At 41.2% G+C, this 18,618-nt stretch overlaps 1 protein-coding gene across 5 annotated transcripts in view; it reads right to left on the minus strand.

Moving 5' to 3' along the window:
- Window positions 1-18,618, minus strand: part of IQSEC1 (IQ motif and Sec7 domain 1) — a 329,109-nt gene that overhangs the window by 36,468 nt on the left and 274,023 nt on the right. For all 5 annotated transcript variants that reach the window (XM_030458205.1, XM_008498935.2, XM_030458208.1 and 2 more), the window contains 2 exons: window positions 17,361-17,640; window positions 12,481-13,745 (listed from right to left, as the gene is read on the minus strand). In XM_030458205.1, the coding sequence (XP_030314065.1) occupies window positions 12,481-13,745; window positions 17,361-17,640 (1,545 nt within the window). The remainder of the gene's footprint in view (window positions 1-12,480; window positions 13,746-17,360; window positions 17,641-18,618) is intronic.

An 18,618-nucleotide genomic window follows, 5' to 3' on the forward strand; every position in this document is an offset into this window, starting at 1 on the left:
TCATGGATTAAAATGAGGTTAAGACATCTGACAGAAGTTATCCTCATTTCTGTCTGCTCAGAACTGAGCATGGGCCATTTTGTACTTAAACCAAGAGTCTTCTGTGCACAGGAAAATTCCCAGGGATGGCTTGTTAATTACACCAACCAATAACAGGAAAGATGAAAAGTCTATAAATAGCAGCTGTGGAAGCTGCATAAGCAGAGCATTTATGCTGAGATCTGAACACATTAACTAATTTCAAAATGCACCCCCTAAAGCTGCACTTCACATAGCTGATGATATACACGTTTGGAGAACTTTTCATATTTACAGAATTGTTTCTGAAATAAAAGCTTAAAAGTGTCTTCTATCTCAAAAAACAAAACTGAACCCACAAACCCAACTAAAACAAATCAAAATATCTATTGAGAGGAAGAAGGAGAAAATCAACATAAAAAGATGTGCAAAATTTTATATACATATATATATATACACACACACATACACATGTAAGATTCTGAGATGCTGCATAAAGGACTAAGGAATTTGCCAGAAACTGGTTAATAACAAAATCTTGAGGATGGTTTAAAGGAAATTTGAGGGAGAAAACCACTGATGGAGAAAGTAATGCAAGCTTCAAAATAACAGATGAAAGCAGTGTATTGTGATAAGCACATTTCTTAGAGAGTACTGGTCATATCCAGCAAAGATCATAGAATCATAGAATCATAGAATCCTTGGGGTTGGAAGGGACCTCGAAAGATCATCTAGTCCAACCCCCCCTGCCAGAGCAGGGCCACCTAGAGCACTTATGTTTCCTTTCTGTGCTTCTGAAACAGGCTGGATCCTGCAGCAATTTTTGGAACCTGGCACCTTTAAGCAGAAGCAAATTGCAGGAATGAAGAGTGAGAAATCACACACAGACAACATTTACAAAAAAGCAAAGGGCAAACCCCCCAAGCCCCATAAAATCCCATTCTCTCTAAAGCCAAGACAAGAGCAAAGCCCTGCATGCTGCTGCTCTTCCCTCCACTCAGGGCCAGACCTTTCTTCCCCTGGCCTGAGGAGTTATTTATTCAGCAGTTCCTACAGGCACTGCCCAAAGTGTAAATTCAGGGGATGCTGATACACCTTGGTGCCAGTTGTGCAGATCTCATTAGAGTGGTTGTGTGTTTGGGGTTTATAACTCGTGAAGCTGAACAGGAGTCATTTGGGTTTTTTTCTCTAAGAGCTACGCAGGCTGAATCTGGAAAAGTCACAAAAAGGTCAGTATGTTTGGAGTTCTGCTATTATAAGTGATGTAAGAGGCTCTCCTAAGAATGAGGAGTTCATTCCTGAGAGAAGTATCCCTTATCCAAATTAGGAATCTGTAGAAAGAAAAAAAAGTGGTTTTTTTTTTCACTAGACTAAAACCTACATGTATATAAGAAGCACTGCATCTTTAAAAAAAAAACACTGCAGTCCTAATATTGTTATAATGAGCAAATCAGTAAGGAAAGCAGTGATCCAGACATCTCTAATTCTCAATACACACATATCATTATTTGACTCAATTAATTTTCTAGGGGTTGGAGGAACTGCTGACAAATAGCATTACGATTCATGTTATTACAATCATTTATATCACATGAGAATAGCATCAGCCTGAAAATATAATCACCAGCTATCTGCTGCAGAAAATCTGGACTGTCAGTGATAAAACACTACCCTAGAGCTCCATGAATTACTAAATATGGACTGTCAAAATCACATCATTCCAGTCCCTGGCTTGACACTTCCTCTGCTTGGATCTGCTTTCAGAGGTGCTCAGGACCTGCCAGAGTTTGAGAAGTCCTCATGTAATACTGTACATGGTCATCAAAAGATTTAAAGAAAGCAGTAAAGGCATGGCCAGAAACAGCTCCTCTGAGGAGAGGAAGGATAAGAGCATCTGCTGACTGACTTCACAGCAAAGCTGACCACAGCTCTGCTCACACAACCCTGCAGGTCCTGTAGGAGCAGGTTTAGCCACAAAAAGAAGCTCAGTTAGAAATACACCACCTTATGCTGCTGTGGGATATAAAGTAACACCAGATTCCAAAATTAATGGGAAACATGGCTTTGCATTACCTGGATATTCAAAATATTATCTATCAAACTGTAGAAAGCACTGTTTATGCAAAAACACTGCAGTGGATTTGAAAAGTGATTTTGGTAGAGGAAAAGCTTCTGGTCAGACTGTAGCTGGTAAGGAAGAGATCAGCACTCCCCCCATTCACAGTTTCTGTCAGACCCCCAGGTACAGCCCATCCTCCTCCTGCAGTCCCCAAGTGCTGCAGTGAGGTGAACACCTCAGGGCCAGCACTGCCAGCAGCCTCCCCTCTCCTTCCTCCTGCTCCCTTGGGACTTCCTGACCAACTTCACTGAGAGAAAGAGGGGCCTTGTTGCTTTGTGTTTGTGGGTTGGGTATTTTGTGGTGTTTTGTGGTGATTTTTTTTGTTTTGTTTTTTGTTCTCTGTGGATGTGTTTGGTTTTGGGGGGATTTTTGTGGTTGTTTGTTATGTGGGGCTCTTTTAACAACCCAGTCAGGTTACCCCTGTAGCTGCACCATCAGCTGTACCAAGCCCCTGCCTGCATTGCTGCCCATGTCCACCAGGAAAGAAAACTGCAAGCACTGCCCTGAAAAGCCAAAAGTCAAAACCACAGTAGGAAAGTGCATAAAGCCCTCCCTGTTTTTGACTTGCTGAACATGTAAAGCATCCAAAACCACATGAAATCTTTGTATTTCCCTTTTGATGCTCAGACAATAACCGAGTTGTAAAGTGGAAGCATTACTAAACAAAGGAGGAGAGAAAGCAGCTTGCCCAAGTCTAGATTTCCAGTCCCCAGCAATGCCAAGAGTATCACTGGAGGCAAACTAAGAGTTCATTCACCCAGTGTCACCAGCCACAAACATACTGTGCTTACAGCCATGCGAGGCCAGGGGGAGGAAGCCAGCCTGACTGAAAATGAAAAAATCTAAGAAAACTTCATTATTTCTGAAGGCACAACTGAGCTTTTGGTTTCTTGCCTGTGTTTATGCAAACACATGCACAACACTGAAAGGGCCCTGAGCTGAGAGCCTAGAAAACAAGCAAGCCAGAACTACAAACATTTCTGAGAGGCTGTCGACACTGCAAACACAAACAGTTCACAAACGTGCTGCTGCCAAAGAAAGCTTTTCATGTACAGGGTGGAGAATTCAATGCAGCTATGATGCCAGCCTTCTGTTAAAAGAAAATAATCTTCCCTGCCTTTGAAACTAAAGATCCCATTTTGAAAATATTTACGCTTGTGACAAAAATAAGCATTAGTTTAGTATTCAAATCCAGGGATGGCTTTTTAAGTAGCAAGAACCTAAGACTTTTGTTAGAATCATTTAGGAATTTAAATATTTTTGAATAGCCAAGTTGGCAACAACAAGCTAGTTGAACATTCTCTTTAGGGAGACAGCTACATTTTGTCTCAGTAATTGTGCTGCTTTCTTCACTTTTGCAGAACAGCCTACTGCTGCCATAATGAAGCTGAGAGAATCACTGTGCCTCTTTTAAACCCCCTGAGAAAGAAAAAAACCAACCCAATTTCCCTAAAATGTTACCAAAACTAGTGCCATCTTGTCTGAGTTCACTCAACTATGCAGCAACACAAGAAAGGGACTGAAAGGAAGAAAGAAGAGGAGAAACTGGGAAGCCTGATCTGTGTCTTCCTCATGCTGCACAACTGTTTAATGCAGAGAAAAAAGAACTCGTGTATATTGCACTTTCTGGTAATAACAAAAAAGTCTCTGGACCAGGAAAATAAGCCAAGAAACAGCACATTTCTCACAGTTTCTCTGCACCTGGTGGAAATGGGGAGACAGTAACTCATGCTATTGGGGCAGGAGCCAAAGTTTCCCCCACAGTGAGGAGACTTCACTACTTTATGGTATGCTCATCTTCTCAGTCTTGACTGAATCCAAGAACCAAGCCAAAAAACTAGCACCACAAATGTGAAGGTCACAGCTTACTTGCAGTTGCACCAAATTACTTGGGAGTCCTCTCCATTCAGAGGTACACGTGTCACTAACAAAAGAATTTACTAGGAACTAACAAAAGAATTTACTTTTATTATCTTAGTGCCCATTTCTAATCCGTGGGGGAGCAAATGAAAGAGAGGAAATTCTGCAGTCAACTGTTTTCACATCATTGGGCCACTGACCTGAGCAGTTCTACCATTACTTTATCAGTTTCTTTATGTCACCATTTCCTAGTAATGTGACAGGAAATTACACATTTTACACATTAAACATTATTGCTGCCACTGAATGTTCAGGCTTGTCTGAAAATCACTGCTTGAATCAGAGCTGATTACAAAGCTGTAAACATGTACCAAAGGCAGCTAAGGGGTCCAAGAAGAAAGTCTGGGTTGTTCTAATGTAAGAGGAAATATAGGGCTGCTTCTGAAATTACACTTTTCCATAAAAGCAGCATCAGTTTTGAGGAACAAAGCAGTCAGCAGGATGAAGAGAATCCCAAGGCACACCCCAGCGAGGTGCAGTGCAGGAGCTGAACATGTCCTGGCGAGTAAAAGCAATCCTGAGTCACAGGGCTACAGTAGATCCTGCAGTTCCTCACTATTCTCTCTTGGCAGTGGGCAGCCTGGCTGGTTTTGTTGGGGTTGGTTTTGTTTGGGGTTTTTTGTTTGGTTTTGTGTTTTGTTTTTTTTTGTGGTTTGTTTGTTTGTTTTGTTGTGTCTGTTTTCCGCCCCTGCCCCTTCCTTGGTCACAAGAAAGGAAATAAATGAACCAAAACACTCTATTGTGAGGATTTTCTCACCTTCTCTGCTGTGTTTGCATCTCCGCATTTCTCAAAGAGAAGGGAAAAGAGTTTGTAGCTGCTGGCAGAGCAAAATATACTCGACTTTCAGACAAGACACATGAAAAACCTGCCAGCTCTCTCAGAACATTTTGCCAGGGCTGAGTGTTGCTTTCATGTTTATGCAGCTGTAGCCAGGAACGATACATGAAGATGACTGTGTCCTCCCAACTGAGGAACAGTCCATGTCTTAACGTTTGATAGTGTCCCCACCCTAAGTTCTCTTCCCATCCTCTCACCTCAGTAACACAGACCAGAAACACTCCAGCTTCAATGTCTGCAGCTCTGCAGAGTGCAAGTGGCACTGCACTGACACTCAGATGTACCCTAAAAGGGATACCTTTTAAACTGGCAATGCAAAAAGGCTGTTTAAATATCTCCAAACTTTTAATTTACAGATTCACCAACCCCCAATTCAGTAGCTCAGTGTGAATAGTTAAACAGGAGGAAACACAGGGTGCCCACTTCTCATACTCAGCTCTTCTTCCAAAGGCTCCTGAGCAGCCTTCCCAACTCCCTATCTACACTGTCCCCTGGAAGCCTGCAGAGGCAGCTTGGTCACATTTGTCACCCTCAAAATTTGGTCACCTGAGATTTAGGGGTGGGAGGGAACAAATCAAAATTCTGGCATCCAGAGTGCCAGCAGATGCTGCTCTGGGAGCTGCTCCTCCAGCTCAGCTCCTCCACTGACAGGGCCATTTTCTCACAAGGGACAGTGTCCCCAGGAGCTGGCAGAGCTCAGCACTTCGATTGCGGGCACGTAGGAGCAGGAGGGAGCCGTGTGCCCAGGACTGGGAAGGAAAGGCAGCAGAGGATGAGGTAATGGCTCCCTCATCCTCCCAGGGATGCTCACACACAGTTTCTGCTGGTCCTAGTGCAGCCCTTCCAAAGCTGGCTCTGCTTTCAACGTGTGGTAATGTTTGTGGTCCCTTTTAATGGCAAAACAGGGAATCCTTGTGCCCCTGTTTGAAACTGGTGCTTACATACACTGTTGGCTGAATTCTCAGAGCGAGGCAGCTCAGCTGGCTCTTATGTACAGGGCATCATGTGTGGTAAACAAAACACCCACTTTGACAAAAAAGGAGGAAAAATGGATCCTCAGGGAGAAAAGATAAAACACACACAGAACAAAGCAAAACATAGAGAGCTGCTTGCTTTTCTTTTTTTTTTTTCCTTTGGGTGTTCTCACTTAGGCTTAAGCGTTTTTAGAAATAATGAGAGTCACACTAAGAACATTCTTCTCTTCTTACTAACTCCTCGGCATGTTAGAGGACAAGCTACATGGAGTGCTTTGATTTTAATTTTTGTTGGAACTGTCTGGCTGAATAATCTGCAGTCCAGATGTTGTAACAACAGTGGAGTCCCTCCCAGCATATACACGAGGATGGCAAATGGCTCTGCTGCAAAATCCTGAATAAGCCTCTTGTCTCCTTTTTCTATTGAACCATTCTAAAAAATCACACAAGATAAACGATTTGCTGAAGTACTAGAGGTCACCAATTCTTTGAAAAGAATTTGTTCAAAGATAAAGAGAACCAATTTAGTTTGATTTGCCCATTCTCCCTCCTACTCAATCTGCCCTTATGTATTCAGAAATTCCTTAGAAATGTGTCCAATAAGCTTTCAACTTAAAATTTTAAGTGGGACAGTCTAAAAATGTGTGTTTTCAGATCATGTATTAGAATGCTGAATGGATGTCATGAGACTTGACTCAAAGCAATACAGAGAGCATATTCAGCATCTGAAGTGAAATACATTAGGAATGTGACTGTTGTAAATGGAAGAACATCAGACTACTACATTAAAACACTTTGAACTAATGGCTATTTGCAAACCTTTTTTTTTTTAAATGAAACCAAAACCACCTGGCAACTTTTACAGATTACAAATTCAGAAATATATATATGTGTAGTATATTCTGAATGTAACAGTACTCGGGAATCTAAATTGCTTTCAATCTCTGCCTACATGTAAATGATGGAAACTGTATAGCCTCTGTTGAACAGTTAAAGCTGCATTGATGGAAAATGAAAAATGTGCCTCTTCAACATAATATTATTATTGTATGGCTCAGATTTCCAATAAGAATTTCCCTAAAAATTGTAATTTGCAGTTTTCTATTTGGTACAATCCCACCAGCACTCAGCAAATTCCTCTCACATCTGCTTAGTAAAATAAAGAAATACTTAAATTAACATTCTGTGGAATCTATACATATTTTTACAAGTCAGTATTAGCAGAACTGAATACTACAAGAATCAGGATTCAACTTACCAATAGTAATTTTTAAATTTCAAACAAAATCATCCTCCTTATGCAATAAATGAAGCTGGTAGGGTTTTCAGGGCTTACAGGTCAAAAGATGGTACATGACTGTATAATGCAAAAAGATACTAATGCCTTTTTAGCTGGGTCAATAAATCCTTTGAGAGAACTTTGGAATAGTGGGAACCTTGATAATAGCCCCTTATGAAGGAAGCTGCAGAAAACTCTTCAAAAGAGTACACTGTAATGGACTGAGGACACATGGGGAACAGTTTTCCATCTGTCACTACCCTTCCCAGAAAGCAAAAGTGGACAAAAACTGGGGGTGGGGGTGAAAGGCATCTTGGAAAATGTGTTGTAAAAATATTTATAGCTTAGACTCTGTTCTAGCAATGTAAAGTGGTGTTATGTTCACTTCCCTCCAAGACGGATGTGCAAAATGAGGCTGTAAAACCTTCAACAAAACACTACACAAAAAGAGCCCTCAACAGAGTTATGCCCCAGCATAAAACCAGAGCAGAATGGTGAAAATGGCCCACGGGCTGCACTGCAGTCTTCTCCAGCAATGTCAGGAATTGGCACCAGCATCAGCAAGAAGAAATTGCAATGCCACGAAGAAATTGCAATGCCACAGGAACACTGCCAGATGAGAGGACATTTAACAGTGTCTTCCAGTATTTGGTGTCCCAAAGGAGACACTAAATACAACTCTAGACTCTGCTAGATGAACAAATGAGTCTGAGAAACACAAATTATCTCCCACGTTTTACAACAGTAGGCACAATCGCACTGAAATTTCAAACTGCTCAAAAATTATGTCAAAATTATGCGGAAAATACTTTATTACCACAGGAAGTGTCTGTGTGTGCCCCTGCCCCAGAGAAGGCTGCTTCATCACTGCACTGTGCTGTGTTCCACATGGCCCCTTGGGAGCCTCACCACAGTCAGAGCAGACTGTAATTAGGGGCACTGTTATCAACAACCATACCTGGTAGCCACAAATACCTGGCAAGGAGCCCGAGGTACTGCCAGCATCAGCGTGGCACATGAGAAGGGAACCTGGCAATATGCTTCTTCCTACACCTGCACAGCTCTGCACTGAATTACAGTCTGCTGCTGCAAAGCTGACCCAAGGGCAGGACGTGTTTCCTCAGACGACTGAGGTTAAACCATTTGGTCTGATTTAATCTCTTAGAGCCATCAGTGCACCGGTAGCAGAATGGAACCTGAAAATCCTACTGGATTGGGCTGCAGGAACTGGTAAACCTGGTATTTCCAGCCTGCAGTCAAAACAAACATGAGAATAAAATTACAGCCCTTTTTGCTATGCCCCCCCCCTCTTCTCTCTCTCTCTCTCTTTTTTTTTTAAAGCAGTAGTCAAAAGCCCCCTTGAAGCCTTGTTTATAAGCAAACCAATCTCAAAGGCTGGATTTGCATTGGCAGAGCTTGGAGCCTGCAAAATAAACCTTTCTAGGTAGTGTTTTCCTTCTGCCTATAAGGGAGGAATGGTTTCCAGCATAATTTCTCCCAGACTACAACCCTTTCACAGTACCCTGAAAAAAATGCTTGATTCAACACAGCTGCTCTCACCGAGCTTCCCTGGGAGCCTCTGCACTCCGGGCACGCACCTGCAATCCTTCCTTTGGGAAGGCAATGAATGGTAACACACAATCTGACAGCCTATTGACAGGGTGAAATCACCACTGCCATTCAAAAATAAGAGAATGTACAGAAGCTCCTACTTAGTTGCAATTCCTTTGGCAGAAATCATTCCACTTGGGTGACACTTCATGTTCTGGTATAGCGGAGATCACAAACCATCTTTAAGGAGGTTCACTTCTTTAATCAAGATTAAGGTTCTAACCTGAGCCAAGTTACAGTTTGAAACAGATTCTACAAACAAGTGAAATGTAAAGTGCTTTCCAATTACCTACAGTTTTCTGTCTCCTGTTGTGTGTCCTCCATTCTCCAAGGATATTTGTGCTCCTCATGTTTTACATACAACAGTGGTTAAGTGACCCAGACCACCAGTTGTGCTCAACTTCTAATCCACCCACCACTGGCTATTCTGATGAAGGGCCTGGGGTAAGAAAACTGCACTTGGGCTCCTGAGAACTATTACTGTAACAGGCAAGCCTGAATCATTACAAAGCAGCTCTGAAATTTCAACTGCAAGGATAGTGACTTTCAGTGCTTCTTAAAAAGTTCATTCTTTCAACACTCCCAGTGAATAAAATCAAAAGTCCTTACCGTACTGCAATTCATGCACTGCTTTAAGGTTCTTCATGCTTTGAATTTCAGCCAAGCTTCGTGCACCAGAGAGAAATGACATGAATATTTGGTAATTAAGGTTTGGGATCTTAATTTGAAAGAATGATTTCAAAGATGCAATGAAATTAACACAAACTTCTTGTGAAAGACATCCCTAAAGTCTTCTCTGGTAGATGCAGACATTTGGAAAAAAACTGGCAACTTCTAATAGGTAGCTTCAAAGTCACTGCCAGTTCTGCTTACAGTCCTTCCACATGGGTGGAGCACACATCCTCTCAGGAGCTTACTGCCAAGACTTGTACTACTCCCTCATTTTATGATCATAAATGTGTCATGAAAGATCATGTGGTCAAAAAACATCTAAATTATTTTCCTGCATTGACTTGAACACTGGAGAGCTGACTCAAAAAGGTATCCCCCATCACCTATATCATACACACCTGGTGACATGTACACCTGGTCACACCACAGGAAGCATGAGCAGTTTGCAACAGAGGACTGAATGCTGGGCAGAAACAGCAAAGATGGGACTGATTTGCAGAAAGTCCATCTCACCTGCAGCCCCCTTTCCCAACCTCTGTCTAACCAGGTGGGGCAATCCTCCTTTGTGCTGCTCACCAGGGACACTGACACCCAGGACATGGCTTGCTTTTCAAAGAATATTTGGACACAGACAATGCACATATTTCATGTGCTGAGAAAAATGAGCATAATGCTCAGGAGCTGTTTTTTACATAAGGCACCTGTGCAGCACCTAAATGCAAAAAGGGTCCTTCATTTTGAACAAATAATCACTTGTAAATCCTGACAAGTGCCTGAACACAGTCTCTCTGCCTTCACTTACATCACACAAAATGCAATCTGGTACATGCTTAAGAGTGTCCTTCTGAACTTGTAAAGAATGCAGCTTTGGAAGTTTCCCAGCTCCTTTCCAGAAGAGATTCATGCACCATCACATTCTATGATGGTTCAATATCTGACAGTGCACAGAGGGGAGATAAAACTATTAATGAAAATGTCACAATCCATAGACTTCAAGAGCCATAATCAAAACCAAGATCCGTGGGACACTCTGGGGCTGTCTGAGCTATCAGGAGAATCAACGGTGACACAGCTGAAGGTAATGAGAATCTTCAGTTCTGTGTCAATACAGGAGATAAAATGTGGTGGAGGAATGAAACAGTCACACACAGCAAAAGATCACCCACAGAGGTGCTGCCTGGAGTTCTGCAGTGCTATCTTTAGAACTCACTACTAAGAAATTGCATGTTGTCTTACAACCAGCCAGTATTTATATATAAAAGGTTTATCTCTGTTGAAGCTCAATCAGCAAGATCACTTTCAAATAACAGTCTCTCTGTTCCTGGTGTTTAATTTTCACTTTCAGCCTCCTATTGCCACAACACATGACTAAAAGCACCTGACAATCTCCAGTGCTCTCCTACATCTCTGCATGTTGCTTAAGCACCTTTTCCATTCACCTTTATTACACCCTTCTGCAATTGACTCAAAAAAACACCCTGTTTTATCAAGCCTTAAGGTCACTGATCGTTGACTGCTTAAAGCTTCATTACTGTGCAAAAATACATAAGCACCAAATCTCTCAAATGTCAGTCAAGCAGTGCCAGAACCTTCCTCCCCACCCCCAACCAAGGGTGGTAATGTTGTCAACTCTTCTAAAAAAGAAAAAATATCTATCTTCCTACCTAGTCTACTTCATGAGGAGTAAAATCAGCAGAGATCCTATGACTTACTGAGTGCCAGTTGGTTACATGCTTCCATAAAGGTCTAATGACTTTTTCCAAAGATTAAAAAAAACCCAAGCCCAAACATTATAACAACCAAACCTGTCTGATCCGTACTAAGTAGTGTAATGCACAGCCTGATGTGATGGCACCAAACAGCTTTAACTATCTGCAATGTTACAACATATTATATGAGGAACCCCTGAAATATTAACCCAAAGAAAACAAATGACAGCATTGCTAGCTGAGGGCTGAGCTCATTTAAGCTGCAGGAGGCTGTGGAGGTCTGTGGCAAAGAGCTGGAATATCTATTTGTGCTCCAGAAGCTACAAAATTTTCATGGAGTATTCTGTAGAAAATGTCAAAAACTTCCACAAATATTATGAGCGGCCAAAACTATTTTAAACTATTTTAAAACTAGGAAGAAATTCTGGCACTTGGCATCTTGCATCGTAAGTGTTCTGAAGAGCTTTACAAGCATGGGTACCAGAAAAGGTTTAAGAAACTCAAACCCATTCTAGGGGAGGGGAGTTGGCTCACCAGACATCAACTAAACAGTGAAGAAAAAATTAGGACTTCTAATGCCAAACACCAATTTCATATTTTGGTAGCTGCAATGAGAACTCTGTAATGTGAATACAGGGTTTAGAGCACTGTATTATTTATTACCCTCTACTGTAATTATTCAAGGTCTTCTACAGCCACATGGGAGAGTCCAAAGATGGAAATAATTCAATAAGACAAAGAAACTTGAAAGCTATTTTATAGAAATTTTAAACAACTCCACACGTGGAAAAACTAACAATCATAGGCAGAAATAAAAATTTTATTATCACTTTAGGGTAAATAGTAAATATTTATTTAATGTAAAAATATTCATCGCATTGTTTTTTAGTATCAAGGTTTTGATGAAATCTAATGAATAAATTTCCTGGCCCTGCCTCTGTTCAACAGGAAACTCATCTCACATTGCTTGTTATTTCTAATTCCCATATGACACATTTTACAATACCTACGTGATTAGGGCAGGAAGAAATCTGAATTTGTTACAACATGAAAAATGGATCAGGATCAAACCACCACATTTTTCAGTAAGAAAGGAATCTGATCCATCTTCTTCAATACTTTGGTACCAACAGATCTACACCATTACACTTTTCCTTTTTCCCTGAAGCTGTTTAACTATGAAGACATCAACTTATAAGAACTCTAATGTGAACAGTCACCACAAGCAGCTAATTTTTTCACTGAAAAGTCAGCATCAGACACTAGACTTACTCATCTGGTCCAGTGGCCATGTTCCTAACTAAACACAGAGGGAAAAGGAGGAAAGGCTGCACACTTACTTGTTAAAAAGGTTCAGGCCAATCCTATAATGGCGCTTCCTGATAACATCATTACTGAAGGCAGGGGAGTCCCAGCTGTTCCGAGTTTCTTTGTGGTATGTTTGTTTGCTTAAGGTTTGCTCCCTTAGGCTATCTCTAGAAGAAGATTCTGAGCTGCAATTTATCGTATCGTTGGAGTTGGAAGTGCTGTTGATGCTGTCATTGTCTCCATCAGAATAATCAGACTCCGATTTGCTTTGCCTGTTGGCTGTGCCATTGATAGCTAAATGACTATCTATGGGCCTAGCCCTGTGTCTGGCCTCCTGTTCCTCTCGAGATATAATCTTGGCAGGAATACTGTGAGGGATGTGTTTTGGGCTTCCTTGCTGACTCGTGATCCCTCGGTCATACGCATTTTGTCTCTTTAGGGAACCCCTGTCTGAGCGATCACTCAAGTCCACTGAACTGTCACTGGGTGGCTCTATGGTTAGCAATGGTAGATGATCCATTCTCATCCTCTGCTCCTGGCATTCCAGTGAGGGGGTACTCCTGCAGCTCGTATCAGTGTCTATCTTATCATCTTTGTGGGTCATAGACCAGTACTCTTGGGAAGAGTTCACAGACCGGAGCCTCAAATCAGACTCTGTGCTGGACGGTCTGTCTACTGACTGGGAAAGTGGGAGGGGTGGAGATAACTCTTCCTCATCAATATATAACGTCACATCACTGTATGATGCTGTCATCTCATCCAGCTTCCTGTGATCCACATTGTGAATTGCTGGTTTAGTTGGAGGACAACTGTCCCTTTCCATTTCACGACTTCTGACTTGATCCGGAGTCTGGACTTCATCAGAATGCAGACTCCGGCAATTCAGCGCATCATCGATGGACTCTGCCAGGGATTTCACCTGCCTGGAAAAAGCATCCTCCAGTTCTGTTATGGCATCAGAAAAATCTGTGGATGCTGCTGGAGACTTCATCGTCGCTGGCTCCCCGAGCTCACCACATTCAGACGGTACCAGGGATCCCAGCTTCGACCCATCGTTTGTAACAGAAACTTGTTTCCCTTCAAAGTAAGAGCTGTGGACTTTCTCAGGTCCTTCAAAGGAAAACTGCATTCTCATATTGGACAGTACAATGCGTCTGGACATACGATTTTCAGACATAGAACTGCGGAGGCGCTCGAAGTTTTTGTTCATCTGATACTGGCGGAAGGCGGTCTGTATGGTGCGAGCCGCATGTCTGGTTATGAGACGGCCCCCATACTTCCGTTCTAGCATTTCCACCTGGCAAAGGAGGAACACACTTTGTAACTTGGGGAAGGATCCAAACAAGGTGAAAGTATAAGATTAAAGTTAAAAAATTGACTTTTAACGTCTACAGTTTTCAGATTTTTTTTTTTTTCAGACTTTTTGCTGGTTTTGAAAGGAAAAACTCAAAGATGAGTAACTGGACAAATCATGATCCTAATATGCATTTGCAAATTCCACCATAAAAATACAGAGAAAAATATGAATAGATGGATACTGTCACAAAATAAGGTCTTGACAATAGGTGTATCTGCATTTTGCTTTTCCCACACTAGCACTGGTGTGCCCATTGGTGTTGAAGCAGCCAAGTCAGCACCCTAATGCAGTCACTCTCTATAGGAGAGAGACTTCACCGTAGAGAAGTGAAATCCAAGTTCAGTGCAAACTGCCATATTTTGGAAGTGAATTCTAAAAGCAGTCATCACCCTTCCAGGCATGCATTGCTTTCTCCATGATTAACAACCAGGAAGCATTGCTTCACCCCAGCCTCCTATCAAAGCAAAATCAACCTCCCAGACCACCTGCTTCCAGAGAGGCTTCTCTGATAAACACCCCCCCCCATACACTCTCTTCCTCCACCCAAGAGAATATTTCAGAATCCTAAATACAAATTCAAATCTATTTCATTCTTGTAATTATACTCAACATTACCAATGTTTCCAATTAGCAGAAAGAATATGCAAAGTAAATACATTACAAATGCTATCAATTTAATGTGGAGCAAATGACTTGTCAAGGCTTTAGGAATACTTATTAGGTATTTTCAAACCTAAAATGCATTGCCTATTCAAAAAAAAACCAACCAAAACCCAACATTGAACAACATGAATACCTAGTTTTACTTCAATTATTTCCCCAATATTTAATTTCTGTTCTGATCAACCCTTGTTGGATCACTATTATTCACAAACAGAAAACCACCCCTCCCAAATCATCAAATTTAGTACTACAATTAAACCCACCATTTTTTTGGCACCATCATTTATAAGTCCATGCAACTTTCATAATACACCAATTACTCCAAAACCATTTCTCCTTGCTAGCAAATGTAGGTACCCTTTTCCATTAGACCATTTTAATGCCTTAATGCCTGATGTTACACACGAGCACACACCACCTCCAACCCTCATACTTTGGAGATCTGTCCAAATAATTTTTAAGTTCAGATATTGATGTATAGAGGGGCTTCATTCCTCTTCTAGAGAAGAAGCTAAATGCTACTAAAAGTATTTTCTAGTGCATTATGTCTACCATTTGGGAGTACTTGCTGTGTTCCTTTCAGTATTGTCAGCTCCCATTCTCCTCCCATATTATTCAGGAGCATCTTTGTGGCTCCATGTTTTTAAATGTGAATCACTATTTTTAATTTTTTTCTTCCAGATGCAAAAATACTCTGCACAGTTATTGGCAGGGACTGAGGAGGACAACTTTTCTGATGGGCTCAGATCAGAATTTCTGCTAAGGAATTATTCGTTTGACTGTATCTTGAAACTTCTTTTAGCTAAGCTCAAAAAGCTGTTACTGATCTCTGAGCTGTGAACCTGTAAATCTCTGCACAATTATCTATGGTTTGTCTTTAAAAAAAAAATTGTTTAGCTTTCCACACCCAAATGGGGGTTATATTACCCCTAAACTTGCAGATGTCAAAAAGCCAACATAGGGGCCACTTGGAAAGCATTCTGAAGATTTAAAAGTATTTTTTAAGAACTTCTATATGCCCCTTCCAACTACCACATCTGCTACAATTTCTATCTGTAGTACAGATTAGATCATGTGTGCTTAAATAAATTGTAAGAGGTTATTTTGATGGACTAATCCCAAAAGAAAATGAAGAACTGTTAATTTAGTTGTACTCTGAAAATGAAATGTCCCATCAAGAGAAAAGAAAACTAGCACAGATGGTGTGAAAGAACAAAAACTAATATTCTATAAAATAAATTATCTGGACTTGATTCTTGCAAAAAGGCTGTTTTCCTTCAGGTTTACACAGAAAATGACATAATCACTCATTATCATACATTAGGGGGTTCAGTTGGGAATTCTGAGAGCATTTTGGAATTGCCTAAACAATTTAGTAGACTTGTGGCTAACATCTCTAACAAATTTAAATGCATATTTAAGGCACATTGCCTCCAGGTAAAGCCTTGGACATTTTCCTGAATACATTTAGGCATCTTCCAATATTTCAATGAGAACTTTTCAAGAGCAGTAAGCAGCTCTCCAGTAGCAAGCTTCCTTTATGTATCACTGTCATTTTTTATTGTGTAGGACTCCCTGAACAAATATAAAACAACATCTGCAGTCCTCATTCTCCATCAAAGTGGCATAAAAGGACAGATGGGATGAGGCTCTGTGGAATACCTGCAGTGCAGGAGACTCTTTAGTAAGCCTCAGACTCTGTATCAGTCCCTTATGAGACATCCAGCAAAAAAGAATGCCAAAGGTGGAAAGGAAGTGACATTTCAGATCTCACTAGGAGATCCAATTTAACAGCAGAGCTGGCACAATCAAGATGAAGAATCAAGAATTTGCTATGTCCCCACACATCAAATTTGGTGAGCACAAAGGCTCAACTAAATTAATACCTGTCACCCCAAATATGACTTCAACTTGAAGTCAAGCTCTGTTCTTCCAGGTCCCTCAGGAACAACATTAGATGATTCTCCAACTTGAAATTTGGTGACAAGACACAGATGTGCAATGAGACTGAGCCCCTACAAACTTCATCAACTAGAGACCTGTGGTGCAAAATCAGGAGCACTTTGCTCCCTGCCCATGGGATGTGTCCTCCTTCCAATCACCACATTAATGTACAAGTTGGAGTGACTGGGAAAAATACCAATATGATTCAGAGTAAACAAGATATTCTATGGTAAGAAAGTTCTCTTAACAAAAAACCACTCAAACCAATGCTCTCATTGTTCATCTACTACTACTACTACTGTTCATCTATCAGTGAAATCCAGCACATTCTGTGTATTTGCCTGCCTTAAGCTGTAACAGCATCCTTTTCAAATGATAAACATGAACTTATATGGGAATAAACATTTTTCAAATATGATTGCATCCAGAATAAAGGTTAAAAGTAATGACTTTATAGAGTTCCTTTTTGGGGACAAAGGCTTTGCAAATCTACCTGCCTTCCACCCAGTTCTTTGAAAAGGGTATGGAAATTTTGCCTAGATGAGTAAAACCCCATTAAGAACCTGAATTCACCCTTAAGATTTGAGAGAGTATCAGTGGAAATAAATTCTTCCTTTCTTTCAGCAAGAACAAAGATATACAAGGTTAAAAATGTCTCATATTTTGCAGTAGTATATTCTAGTATTTGTCCAAAATATTAAATCACAGTATCTTGGTAAAACTGTATGTACTTTTATGACTGTTAATATACCTTTTAGGTTGGGCATAGGAAGAACACGACACAGAAAATAAGAGTCAAAAACCTCAGAAATGCTGATGTATGATTAATTGAAACTATGTTGGCCACAGGAATTTTCAGCATCACAACTGAAGCAATGCTGGAACATATTTTTTCCAGCTTACAGACATAGTGCCTTTGTCATCAGTTAGGTACCAAAGCTCAAATACCTGCTTATCTTGTAGGTCTGAAGAGAGTTCATAGCTCTCAGAAAGTGATCTTGACCTTTTAATAGCTTCTTCCTCTGCTTGCTTTCGCAGGATGGATGTGGAGTGCTGAAGCTTTGGGCGCCGAGCTCTTTGTCCAGGGGAGACTGAGTAGAGCCCATAGGCAGAGTGCTCGTAGTGCTCGGGGCTCAGCGCCGCGCTGTGCGTTATAGGCCCTTGGTGGTAGGCAGAGGGACTGTCCAAAGAGGTGCCAGTTTCACTGCTGGGAGCTTCACCCTCAACACTAGGCAGAAGGAAAAGACAGGAAAAGCCTCAGGTGAGCAGCACAGACCAACATTCTCAGCAGCAAACAGCACAGTTTTGCTTTGCATCAATTTGCATAGACATCCAGCACATTTCCATAGAATCAAAGAATCCCAGCCTGGTCTGGGTTGGAAGGGACCTTAAAGCTCATCCATTCCCAACCCCCTGCATGGTCAGGGACACCTCCCACAGCCCAGGGTGCTCCAAGCCCCATCCAACCTGGGCTGAGACACTGCCAGGGATGGGGCAGCCACAGCTTCCCTGGGCAACCTGGGCCAGGGGCTCAGCACCCTCAGATTAAAGAATTTCTTCCTTATGTCTAATTTAAATCTCCATTCTTCAAGTTTTAAAGCATTTCCCCTTGTCCTCTCACCACACACAAATTTTGTTCAAATTCAGATGCAGTTAGTAGAGGGTAATGTGGCTTTCATGTCAAACACCAGAGTTTTCATTGCAGTCTCAGCAAGTCTGAAGTCTGTTTCTGTTTCAGAGGTCATCTTTAGAGCAGTCAAGCAGGAGAATGGAGATTTCAAGCATTATTTAACTTTACACAGCAACATCCTGAGTAACACTCACTCAGCAACTACTCTGTAAAATAACTGAAAGCTTTCAGTTTCTTATAAGTCTGCTCAATTTTAAGTTGTTCTACGTTCTTACTGTTGTATTACAGTTTGATATAAAAAGATTAGTTTCATGTTTCTCCAAGGAGATTTGGGATTTTATGAATCTTGTGAGCTACTGTGTTTCTAGAAACCCAAGCTGGGAAAAAGTACCTGCAGGAGAAATGTTAGTGGAAGATTGCTCCCATGGGACACTTTTGGCATGCTTTGCAGCAAAGCATCCCCAGGGATGATGCTTGGAGCTAATGAAAGCAGAACGATTTCAGGTAAGGAAAACACAACAGGAACTATCTGGCAAAAAAAGCTCTTTTGTTCTCACATTAATGTTGTTATTGCTA

Source organism: Calypte anna, chromosome 12 (genome assembly GCF_003957555.1).
Source record: "Calypte anna isolate BGI_N300 chromosome 12, bCalAnn1_v1.p, whole genome shotgun sequence".
Lineage (NCBI taxonomy): Eukaryota > Metazoa > Chordata > Aves > Apodiformes > Trochilidae > Calypte > Calypte anna.